This window comes from Odocoileus virginianus, chromosome 24 (assembly GCF_023699985.2).
Source record: "Odocoileus virginianus isolate 20LAN1187 ecotype Illinois chromosome 24, Ovbor_1.2, whole genome shotgun sequence".
Classification (NCBI taxonomy): domain Eukaryota; kingdom Metazoa; phylum Chordata; class Mammalia; order Artiodactyla; family Cervidae; genus Odocoileus; species Odocoileus virginianus.
The window spans coordinates 38,463,303-38,476,660 of record NC_069697.1 but is presented as its reverse complement, the minus strand read 5'-3'; the positions used below and the strand labels follow the sequence as shown (position 1 = coordinate 38,476,660).

The 13,358-nt window shown below is 39.1% G+C and overlaps 1 protein-coding gene across 14 annotated transcripts in view; it reads right to left on the bottom strand.

Moving 5' to 3' along the window:
* Positions 1 to 12,564, bottom strand: part of KIF21A (kinesin family member 21A) — a 174,268-nt gene extending 161,704 nt beyond the window's left edge. For 8 of the 14 annotated variants that reach the window (XM_070454574.1, XM_070454576.1, XM_070454577.1 and 5 more), the window contains exon 1: positions 12,389 to 12,563. In XM_070454574.1, coding sequence (XP_070310675.1) covers positions 12,389 to 12,432 — 44 coding nt within the window. In that variant the 5' untranslated portion in view covers positions 12,433 to 12,563. Of the gene's footprint in view, positions 1 to 12,388 lie in introns of all 14 variants that reach the window. The other 6 variants (XM_070454587.1, XM_070454579.1, XM_070454580.1 and 3 more) reach the window with 2 other exon arrangements.
* Between the last annotated feature and the right edge of the window lie 794 nt (positions 12,565 to 13,358).

Here is a 13,358-nt window from a genome sequence, read left to right as displayed (position 1 = left end):
ATTATCCCTTCGCTTTGTCTTTAGAAACAGACATAAGACATTGTAAAAAGGGGCCTCAAGTAAAGACTCAAAAGAATCCCTGCTAAAGAAATAAATTTTTGCAAGTTAATGACTACAACTGACATTTATCAAGGCCTACTATATGCCACTGGAGAAGGAAGTGGCAACCCACTCCAGTATTCTTGCCTGGAAAATTCCATGGATAGAGGAGCCTAGTGGGCTACAGTCCATGGAGTTGCAAAGAGTCAGACCCAAGTGAGCACACACACAAAATGACTATATGCCAAGCATTATTGAGTGCTTTATAAATATGCAAATTAATTCTCACTATCTTATGAGATTAGTATTCTTATTTCTCCATTTCATAGAGAAACTAAGGAGAACAAGAGCTCACCAAAGAAATTATCCAAATCTTGAGGTGATTAGAATGAAATTGTGGTTGGTCACTGTAAGTCTTATCCATAAGAGGAAAAAGCGAGATTTAAAGATATGGGGGTGTGTGTGTGTGTATGTGTGTATACACACACAGAGAGATGAGAGGCAGCAGGAAGGGAAGAAAGAAGCAATAACTAAAAAAGGAATAAAGAATCGAACATCTCCCAAGTGCTTCTAAATGCAAGGTATTTATAACAGTCATATAATCTTAATAGTCTTATCAAGAAGGTATTAGCTCCATTTTACAGATGAAAAAATAAGAGTCATAAAGGTTAATAAGGCTGTCCTAAAATTTTGAACTCCAATCTTTGTGACTAAAATCCAAACTCTTTTCAATAAGCCATGCTGTAAAGGAAAATAAAATTAAGGTAAGGATGGAGTAAAGGGGTAATAAAGAATGCAAATCCAGAAGGAAGACTGGAGATAAACCAGCTTTTAGAAGTTCTTTGATGGATACCGTGATGACAGAGCACTGCTGTCGCAGAGCTATGATGCTTTTAAACTACAATGCAGGGCTGTCAGAAGCCAGAACGGCTATTTGATTTCAAGAATCAGTGTCTTTGATCCCTTCAACATTATTCTTCTTGCCTACCCTATCTCATTGACAAGAAATCTGCTATGAAAAAAAGCAATGGCCAATTCGCCTAGATTTGCTAGTCCCATACTGAGCAATTGCAGAGTGCATACAAGTGGCCTGGCCTCGCTCAGCACACAGTCTATGGACAGCTTTACCCAAATTGAGATGCCAGTCCATCAGTGCACGTGTTACATGGCCACAGCAGAAGCCAAGAAACATTTTCATATTGATGTGAAGGCAGGTACAGTTCAGGTGTGACTAAAATTTTCCATTTCAAAATGACACTCAAGAGAACCACAAATGAGGACTCAAAACTTCAGTTTCCTAACAATTCCCAATGTATCATTTTTGACCAACATATCATAAAGACAAGTTGAGAATCTTTTCCATCAACTGAGATTAAAAAACAAATATCAATTTATTTTGTTTATGAACATAAATATATTTTATACTATATTGGCCAGATTCATCAACTTCTAGTAGATTTTATCTTTTTGGGGGGCAGGGGTGTGTATATCTGTGTTTATGTGTTTCATGTCAATCCCTTACCAAAATCACAGTTTGTTGATTTCAGGTAAAATCTTTTTCAAAACATACTGGGGCCTCCAGGCTGGCATCGATTAAGGGAGAAAGAAGGTTGGACAACTAGCCTGGCCAGAGGCCTAGGTGACATGGAAATTAAGTAAGGTCCAGAGTGACCCAGGCTTGATCACTGGCAGCACATGTACAAAATTAGACTCAATCTGGTACAAAATTAGACTTCCAGTTCTAAGCAGCCCACATGAGTCAAAAGGACACCACAGTTAGAAAACAAAAATGGTCATTTCCCGATCACAGAAAGGAGGCTTTCACTAATTTCACTTACTTGAGTGGAAAAATTCTTGTTTTACTCTATAAAGTGGTAAATATCAAGCTATAAAGTATGCACACACTGCAGCAATTTTTAAAAATATATAAGTACACATAAGAAAACAGATTAAAAATAAATATACCAAAGTACTAGTAGTAATTATAACAGGGTGGTAACCTATAATTGACTGCTTCTCTCATCTTTTCTCAGGTATTTTTTTCTAATTTGATTACATTATTTCACTAACAGGAAAAGAAATCAAACAAAAATAACTTATGAAATTAAAAGCTGATTTTGAAGCTGGACTATGCCTGCAAGATCTATTTTCTGCTTCTAAGTATTAGCTTTTTTTTAAATGCTTTCAGCTAAATTTTCATTTAGATCTGTCAATGAACTCAGCAGGAGCACTGGCCATCAGTTCTAGGTACGAGAAAAAAAATATAGAAAATTTACATTTATTTTCAAAATTCTATGTTATTATTAGTGCAGGTCTTCTTACTTAGTTTACTTCTTAAGATGCTCTTTAATCCACAGCTTGGTTTAGTGTATTGCTGCCAAGGTTGATGAGAGAAAGCAAAATAAGCATTAGCAACATTTTCAAAAATCTGGTGCAAGTCAGTTCAGAAGGAAAATTCACATTATTATTAACCAATTTAGTCATCAGTGTCTTACAGCAGGTTAAGCAACTAACAGCAAATACAACAATATTATTGTTAATCTCACAAAGCATATTGTATTAATTGTAACTTTACAAATACTAAACACCATGCCAACTGAAAGTCTTGTGTGGGAAAAGAAAGATTAAAAATGGTAGATTATGCTAAACTATATAAAAAGGAATTTGGTAAACTAGAGAAGGACAATATGTGGTTTCCATGTTAAAAACAAAATGAAAACTAGGCGACTGTTGTAAAGGAAGGTTTTTAACTATTTATATACATTTCTGCTATATTCATAAGCAAAAGAACAGATACACCTATAATGTACTTCACAAATTCAAGTTATGGATTACATATGAGAATGACTAATCTAGTTGCTAGAGTTTGGAATATAGCCAATATACTCATTGTTGGTTATACATCCAACTAATAATACATCACTAATAATATTATTGCCTGTGTTTGTATAAAAACTATTTTCCAAATGCTTTCACATGGTTGTCTCTGCTGATCTTTTCCCAAGTCCACTGAAGTAAGTGGATATCTATACACAAAGCCAAGTTTATCATTGGTTAAGACCAAAACAGTTTTCTAAATATCCAAAGTTCATTCTATTATATCATATTGCTTCCAACAGCCTTAATGAATCTACCTTATGTGATTCTAGTGCACAATAGACATTCAATAATTATCTAATAAATGAATGAATTTTGATCTAAAAAAAGTAAATAAGATTATAAAGAATATAACTGAGAGAAAAGGTGCCCCATGCCTTATTAGTACACCATGTGCTCAACATACCACTTCATAACAGTTACTATAGCTTGACCCTCTCCAAGGCTCCTTGTTCCTGTTTGCTGAAAGAAAAGGTCTCTATTCTGTGAAGCTATGACAAATAATGTGAATATCTACTGTAAAAATATAATTCATCCATCCTACTCAGAAGAACTGATATTGTGATGTCTAAGTGACAGACATAGCTCTCCAAAATTGAGAATAAAGTCCAATCTCAAAAACTAAAATTTTACTACACACTAAGAGATCCAAAGAGTAGGGAATAAACTTTAAATATCCTTGATTTAGCCCCTGGGTGGGCTCATGATGCCCACCTCGCTACACCCAAGTTTCAACAACTTCTTGGTTTTCTTGCTCTTATTGAAGTAGATAGAGGTATATAGCACCCAAGTACATTGATCCTAAGATTAAATCCTGAATGGCCTTCATTTAAAATCTGGTCATGCAAATACCACCTTGTTTCAATTCAGTAAATCCAATGTCCTTCAAATGTTCTAACAGTGCTGTCAGTATATTAGCATCTTTTTTTAAAAAATGTCAGATATTCTCTCAGGTTGGGGGACATTTCAAGTCAAACAGTGAAAATCCTCATATTGTGTATACCTCTCACACTGGAATTTTAGAGAAAGAATCAGATAAATAAATAAATAAGGCCCCAGAAGGCAGAAATTTCCCTGCATAAAGTCTAGAAAGACTTCAAGCAGAGGTGGGATTTAGGGTATTTTTTGGATGCAAGGCCAAATGTATGGCCAAAATGTGTTGCATCCTTTATCTCCTTCTAAAGTAAGGATAGAAGAGACTGATGTTATTTAAAAGTTTAAGAACCACCTTCTAGCAAAGTAATTCTCAAAGTGTTTTATTTTTAAACCACTCAAATGTCTACCTCAGCTCCAATTTCAGATCCCAGTAAATACACCACACTGACCCTACTCTATCTCCTTCCTTCCCCACTCTCCAGTCATCCCCCCGACAGTGAGGTTGTCACTATTAATGGAACGTGCTCTAACCGCCAAATCTATTGAGGTAGGGGAAAAAATTTAAGAACCAAGGTGATGGCAAAAGGAGAAGGCCACATGTCCCAGGCCTAGCATTCACCAAATTCTATTTACATGATTAATACTATTTCCAAATTAGGCTACCCAGATATTGTATTTCTGTGGTTGTTAAAGCATTAATGTGGTACATGCATATGCTGAAATCAGTCTGTTTTAACAATTTTTATAACCTAGTGTTGGCATTTTTTCACACTTTAATATAATAGGAACCATAAAATATAACCTGGATTTCTACTCCAGGGATCCCTCTCTCTCTGACTCTTGAGAGGTCCTTCTTAGAATCATTGGTCTAGTTTCTAGAATTAAGGCAATCATAAAGCCAAAATAAAAGGCACTGAGATGGGGGGGCACTCATTTAAATGTTAAATTTAAACTTTTAAAAGGGCACTTGAGGGATTAAAACTGTAGTTTACAAAATACAAATTGATTATATTTCTGGAATGTTTGTCAGCAAAACATGAAATCCTAAAAAATCCAAAGCAACAGTCAACAGAAGACCTGAGCTGATAGCCGTGGGACCTCAAGCAATTCCCTCAATTGCTCTGGGTCTCTGTTACCTCAATTATCTTGAAGGGGCTTCATTCAGCTAGTTGCTTCATGGTACCTTTTCAGTTTTAAAATCTACTTCAAATCCAATAATTACAGAGGTACTAAAAGTTATGTTCAATATATAAATGTCTAATAATTTCAAAGCAAAGGAATCTCAAATATAATTCTTAAACATTAAGAACTATCTCATAATAATTTTAGAATTTCTTCAAAATGGTCCTATTGGCTGTGTCATTTGCTTCAAATAAAGCCTGAGCCACGAGAAAACTATTTTAACACCCTGAGAAGATTAAATAGTTAATCCACTGGGAAACCAAGTTCAAAGACAGAATTCACAAATCCGCTCTCCAGAGAGAAGCATTAAAAATAACAAACATCCATTTTATTTTTAATAAAATCATTTTAATGGCACACCAAATACAAATGATACCATCTAGCATGCATTCTCGCTGATGTGTCTTCCTTCCTAAATCTGAAACTTAGTTTCATATCTAATGTTGACAGAAAATAACAATTTATAAGTCAAGGTCATATAGGTGAGCTCTAACATGTCTTGGAGAAAACTATCCATAACAATGGACATTTCAAGTTCATTTCTTTGAGGAGAAATGGATGAGAACTGGAAGACTGGGTACATTATGTAATTAACTACCAAGATAATTTCTGCTTTCATGGCTTCACTAAACTGGAATTTCTAGTGCATCATTTACAAACCCATAATTATGCATCAAAATATTAACTAATTAGCAGGTAAGAGGGTAAGAGCTCAAGGGGTAGTAATAATTAGACATGAAATCTGAACTTCTGTGGAGTTCCAAATAACAATCAGGCCTCCCACACTATAAACTTAATAAACCTTATCTGAAGAAAAAGTATCAACTCATATTTAAATAAACAATTTCACTGACTTTAAGCTCACATCATCCACAAGCTCTTTAGTCTCCTCTGTTTCATTTCCTTTATTTTATGATCCAAATGCAAAGACATACAAGTAGGGTACACATATCACACATACAAAAATAGAAATATCTTTCTAATGCACAGGCTCTGGAGTCCAAATTTTGTATGACATGTGCTTGTAAGCGGGGCACAATTTCTGTTTCTTAAATTACTGTCCTTCAGGAAAGTATGAACTAAAAAAATGCTATTGAAGAAAATAAGGGACAGATAAAACTAAACTAATTTCTGGTTTGTGCTACTGATATGTTTTATGTTAGATTCAACATAGATTGTGCACTAAAAGAGCCTCACATTGCCTGGTCTAAGCTCCATGAAAGTGGGAACCATGTCTGTCTTGTATGTTCTGTGTCCTCAGTAGTAGGAAAGTGTTCTGCACATAGTAGGTAACATAATAAATTTTTGATGCATGAAGGGAGGAATAAACAAATGATCAAACAGCAGACAACCATCTGTTTCCATAAAATATTTCTAAAGGCCTTGCTTATCTGTCTCTATGTTCTTTAGACATTAAATTATTTCAAATTGTTTTAGCTTGAAAGATCCTTATTGCATTAATATGTGAAATATTTTGAAAACATTTGGAAATATTTTTAAGAACAAAGAAACGGATACCAGAAGCCTGAGTTTGAGTTCCATTTCTGATATTTAATGGCTGAGAAACCTTGAACAGGTCACCTAGTATCTTTGAGACTCATTTTTTCATCTGTAAGATAGGGATAATATCTGTCCAGCCCACCTCATACGGTTCTAATGTATATTAAATAAAATATTGCATATTTGTATTACAGCCAGAATTGGACAAAGAGACCACAAAAGCCAAAAAGTTTCCTCTTAAGTACCAGCAGTACCTACAATAAATATATTGTGGGAAAGTCAAGTTTAAAATGTTAAAATAGTTCCTTCCTATCAATAAAGAGGTAGCACGAGTGCCAACAGTTTGGTTAACAACAGAAAAACATAAATTTAATATATTGCATGTGGGAAGGTCTTACAACCCTTAATACCTCAACATGAGGAAAAAGAAAAGCCCGGGAGGTCACATTGCAAATCAGCGCCAGTGATGGACTCAAAACAGCATTTACAATCCAATCAGCACTTAAGCTAGCTGAGCGATGTCACTTCTTAAAAATGCTGTAGTAAGGTAAAAAACACAGCAAATTAAACAACATTACACACTAATCCAAACTTGCTGTCAAGGATATGTCCTGTTCTCTGCCAAAGCTAAGCAAAAATTCTTAGCTCACAACCGCATAGACAATGACGTGAAAACACAATGGTCCTGTCTGTGTCTCCCGTTTTCTTTCAGTTCCTCTTGTATTTTGAAAGCTAGAATTCTTGGGGGGAAAGTTTCAAATATTATATCAGCATCAGACATGGAAAGTATGAACTGCCCAGTCTTCTTGCCTGGCCCCACAGTAGGTGCTCTGCCGAAAACACTGTACTTTCCTTCACATCACTTCATAAAGTTCCAGATTTAGACTTCAAAATGTTTGAGCTCAAAATGTTAACTGAATGGTTCAGTTCAGTATACTACTTAGGTAATAAGAATAGAATATACACTAAACCTCATTGCTCATTTTTGTAGACGGCATCTATCAGCTTACTACCTTTTCTAGGAAGTCAGTTACCATCAACCTATTAGCCAGAACTTTCTATACCTATGCAACCCAGAGGGAAAAAATGTTACTGTTAAATCAAATCGTACATGGATATACGTGCATAGATATATACGTGTGTGTGTTTATATACAACTACTCTAAAAACAGACATTCAATATTTTGGTATCTTCTTAATCTACAGAAAATTCCAGATCTATGACGTGGTGGTTGTGAACAGTTTTTTTGGTTTTTCACTTTTTTATTGGAGCCCAGTTGCGTTACACTGCTGTATCAGTTTCTGCTATACAACAAAGTGAATCAGCCATACGTATAAATCCCCTCTTTCGGGGATTTCCTTCCCTAATTAGGTCACCACAGAGCGCTGAGTACAGTTCCCCATCTATAGCGTAGGTTCTCATTAGTTATCTATTTTATACACAGCAGTGTGTATATGTCAATCCCAATTTCCCAATTCATCCCACCCCCTAACTACCCCTTGGTATCCATATACTTGTTCTCTACATCTGTGTCTCTATTTCTGCTTTACAAATAAGATTATCTATACCATTTTTCTGGATTTCACATATATGCATTAATATATGATACCTGTTTTCCTCTTTTCTGACTTACTTCACTCTGTATGACAGCCTCTAATCCATTTATGTCTCTGCGAATGACGCAGTTTCATTCCGTTTTATGGCTGAATAATATTTGTGAGCAATTTTTTTCCTATACTCTTTCTCACATTTTTAAAAACCTGTAGAGCAGCACTATTCAATAGCAATATCATGGCAACAACATTATATTTAATTTTAAAATTTCTGGTAGCCACGTTTTAAAAAAGGAAAAGTAGATGAAATTATTATAATTTTAATATTTTATGTAACTCAACATATAAAAATACTATCATTTTAATATTTAATCAATATAAAGATCATTGATATATTTACATTCATTTTCTCATACTGTCTTTAAAATAATATATATATATATTACACAGAAAATACGTCAATGTGGAGACTAAATTTCCATCAGAAATACTTTATAAGTATTTAGATTTGATCAACTTTACAGTTAAAAAATAGGTCCATATAACTACATCGTTCCAGGCATACCTACAAGCTTTCCAAAAACTAAATGGACAGTTTTTAAATTTAATTAACATTAAATAAAATTTAAAATTTAGCTTCTCAGTAGCATTGAAACCAACCAACCCTTCAGCGCCTTCCTGGGGGCAGACATACCCCACCCTATGTCACCAGGCTCTTGTTTGCAGAAAAGTTTCAGCTGTCCCCAAGTTCTTAAGAGCATATTTAATCAGAGTAATGCAGACAGAAAGGAAAACAGTCAAGCAAGACAAAGTACTAACAGTTCTATTTGTATTAAAACTAAGTCAAAGGCCATTAGTTCCTCCAGAAAGGCTATAGATAATATTATGAGCCACATTTCTGAGTGGTTTTACAGATACTAAAACCCCCACCAAGTGGAAGAAGTTAACCTCATGCTGACCACAAGCAGGTAGACTCCACACCAGTTGGAACCAGAAGGTTGATGGTGTTAACTCCTGAAAAACCAAAATGTTAACTCCTGTTACCTCACCACCAACCAGTCAGAAAGATACCCAAAAGCTGATCTGGCACCCTATGACCCTGTCCCTCACCTTGCCCTTAAACACCCTTCCCTGAAAGCCATCAGGGAATTTGCATCGTTTGAGCATGAGCTGCCCATTCTCCTTGCTTGGCCCCGCAGTGGGTACCCTTCAATAAGTTATCCTCTACTTCACCACAACCTTGTGTCAATAGATTGGCTTTGCTGTGTGGTGGGAGAGTGAAACCAAGTTTGGTTTGGTTACAGCATTAATCATAATTTGAGTGTTCAATACCCACATGGGGTTGCATAGTGGCAGAGGGGGGTTCTAAATCCACATCTACACAACGAAAGAAAGATACCCTACAGAACACCTCCATGCTGCGTGCTAAGTTGCTCCAGTCATATCCGACTCTAGCCCGCCAGGCTCCTCTGTCCATGGGATTTCCCAGGCAAGAATACTAGAGTGGGTTGCCATTTCCTTCTCCAGAGGATCTTCCTGACCCAAGGATTGAACCTGTATGTCTTAGGTCTCCTGCACTGACAGGCAGGCTCTTTATCACCAGCGCCACCAACATCTCAGATATACTCTATCCAAAGGCATTTTTCAGAAATTGAATTTAAAATGTTCTCTCGAAATAAGAAATTTTCTATTTAACTTCTTTTTCCAAAGGTCATATAATATGACCCATGCACTTATTTTGAGAAACCTAAAATACAGTCATCAACTTTAACACATTGGTAAATCTCCATATCTGATAAAACACAAAGACCTCTAGGACACTGCATTTACACAAGTAGAGCCAACTTTCTATTACTTGTTATTACATTCATTGAAGGGCAAAAGTTAATCAAGTGTTCTGATCATTTGTGTCTATGTCTTGATTTATTTACCCTGCTGATAAAGTCTATCACAAACTGGAAAGACTGGAGGTCACTGCAAAGATTTAAAAATCGGGAAGACAGTTTAGGTAAGTAAGTTCAGGTTTCCCCTTTCTGAGCTCTATCTTTTCTAGAAATATAAGGCATAAAAATCTTGTCAAAGTCATTCATTTTTAATTAAACTAGTTCAGAACCAGGAAGAGGCAAGTGACCTTAAGCTAAGTAAAGGTTTGCAAAGGATGTTCTTGCCTCTCACCTGTATAGATTTAATGGTTAAGAATTTGAGCTCTAGAGTCAAGCTGTCTAGAGTTAGAATGCTATTTCTGCCACTTACCAGTGGGGAAGATCACCTAATCCTTCTATGTCTCACCTGTAAAATGGCCATAATAATAACAGACCTAAGTCAAAGATTGTTATGAGAGATAAATGCAATTTCATAGCATATAAAACATCTTAACACACAGCACTGATTCTGGCACATACTGTGTGTCCAATAATTATTTCTCTTTTTAGCTCAGAGATTAGGATAGAAGAGATAGAACTTAATTTCAATAAATATCTGTTGTAAATGGAAATAAATGTCCATATACTTTATAAATACAGAAGTGCTATCTAAGCTATTCTTATCCTATGCAAAGTAAGTTTAACCAGTGAATCTATTCAATGTATTTAATAAAAATAAAATAGACCCTCAAAACATGGCTTACTTCACAACGTGTTTTTGTAAAGCCTTTCTCCAACAAACAGACCTACACATATTTCCTTTTTAAAAAGCTGATATGCATATCAAAAGCAAATATATGTTATTTATCTGTCAATATCACTTTGGGGTGATTCATTACTCTGTTCATCTCTGTTGCAAGCAGCATCAGTTTTAACAACATGGTTAATAAACTACCCTATGATATTCTACAGAATTCACAGATAAAAATATTAACTCTGTAACAGCTTTTTCTCTGATAGCCAATTTTTTAATTTTCATTACTATTTCATGCTCCTTCTTCACCTTCTTTGACCAGACCTGCTAATTAACAAAACTGCTTCTTATTGAGTTTCCTCTCTTTTTCCTTCCCCTTCCTCTGTGGTGGTAGAGTCACTAGTAAGTGTTAAAAGGCCAAAAGAGAGATAGCAACAGTAAACAGGAGAAGCAACTAATCCAACAACTGAATAAATAGCCCCAAAATAACCAGAGAGGCCAAATTAAAACTTCAAAAGTTTTATAACAGGTGATTCTAAACAGTCATAAAAATGTCACCTCCATGGGTGGTTATCTTCTGGTCTGTAAAAGGGATGAGAAATATCTTTGAAATTCATCTTATTCTTTAGATTGATTAAAATGCAAAGTATATATAAAACTACCATTTCTATAACTAACAAGATTTGTCACTAAAATAACTATTGAAATGCTGATATGATAGGATAAGAACAGCTTTTCAGAAAGACTACAAGGGTGGAGAATTTTTAAAAATAATTTCTCAGAGAAAACATTATTTTTATAATCCTATCATGTGTACATAAAGAGAAATGAATTCACAGTAAAGTATCAAAGCTATAAAAGAAACGCACTTATTCTATCATGAAGCCTTCATTAATATTTCAGTGATGATGTTGCAATTTTCCATGAGCTCCGCTTCTCGATACGTATCAAAATAATCCTAATTACGTTCGATTCTCATGTATCTGTCCTTGACCAAATTACAATTTTGATGTATCCAGCATTTAAAAACTCACACTCGGGAATGTGTAATTTTGTATTGTAACCACACTGATGAACCTCAGGATGTTTCTTTTTCACCACTCCCTCATGTAACCCTTCCACTTACTGAAGAGTCTTCCTTCTACAGACTGATCACCAGTGAATTTTGCCTTAAATGTAATATCCCTTGCAACGCCAGAAATGTCTTCAACACCCACACCCTGGTGCTATCTAGTCCCCGCCGGTGCTTAACAAGACGCCCATTTATTTGCACAGAGATCTAGACCCCCGCGGCTGGCAGCGCTGTGCCGAGGCTTTGTCTCCTGCCTGCGAAGGCCGGAGTTGCAGGTACCCGTGAAGACAGTCACGTTACAAACACAAGAAGCGCACCACAACCCCGGAGAGAGGCAGCTCCTCTGGGCAAAGCCCGACAGGCGATCGCCCAAGGCGGCCAGACCTGAGGTAACTGTTCCTGGGGTGCGCGACCCGGAGGGGGCCCCTGGGGACGCGGCGCCGCGCAGCCGCCCGTCACCTGCAAACGCCAGGGGGCCGAGGGCGCTAGGTTTTCCGGCCAGCACCCGGCCTCGCGCGCCAGGCCGGCGGGGACCCGCGGGCTCGGTTTCCAGAGCCCCCGGGTCCCCGCGGGGCGGCTCCTTAGGTCTCCGCAGCGCGGCGGCCGGGATCCCGGGTCAGGGCAGACCCTCTCAGCGAGCCCGAGCCCTCCCTTCGCCGCGTCCGTCCTTACCTGACAGCCACCCGCACCGAGCTCTCGTCCGGGGCGCCCCACATGCCGGCGGCGAGCGACAGCCGGCTCCCTGGGCCTCTGCACCGCAGAACGGAGGCGCCGCTGCAGCCGCGGCGCTCGCGCTCAGGAGGCTGGAGCTGCAGGGGGCGGTCGGCTCACCTCCGCCGCACTCCAGCCATGTTGGGCGACTGAATGGAAAGGTGGCGGCGGCTCGGAGGCAGGCGGAGGCGGTGATTCACTGCTCGCGGGCGCCCGCCCCTTCTCCCCAGCTCAGCCCCCAGGACTGGGGCGGAGACGAGGCGCGCTGAATGGCGAGCTCGGCGGTGGCGGCGGAGCCAGCAGGCCGCCGGCGGCCTGCTGCTGGCGGGGTGAGTGCGCCCTGCCCCCTCCGATGGGAACGCGGCCTGCGGGCGGCCGGGCTGAACCCTCCACGCCCGCCTGGACTCTCCCGCTGCTGGCCCGCACTGCGTCAGCGGCGGCCGAGCCGCCGGCCCCACCTATAGCGCTGGCCGGCCCGCGCCCCGCCCTGCCCTCGGTGGGCACTGCCAGGCGCTGCTTGCCGGGAGGCGCTCGGGGGAGGGATGCCGGCCGCGGGTTGCCCACGCCCGGGGTGACGAGCCCGGCGCCCTTGCCGGCTGTGAGAACGCCGCGGCTAGTGCCCGCCCTGCTGCAGCCTGCGCCTTCGAAAAGCAAAGCTTGCGATCTGCCCGCTGCCGCTCTGCTTCGCCTTTGTCTCCACCCTTAGCTTACTGTCCTCTCTGAAGCCTGGACTCTGACCCTTATCCCAGCCCCCTCTGAACGCCGTTCTTCCCAGGAGTCAGGCATTCAGACTAAACCCAGCTCCCTGGTTTGGCCACTGCCTCTGGGCAGCGGGGTTGTTCTGCAGTCCATCGCCTGTGGGATGTGGTAATGATTGACTCTTGAGACCCTTGAATGCCTTTCTGTGAAATCCTTTCTACCCTGGTCAATG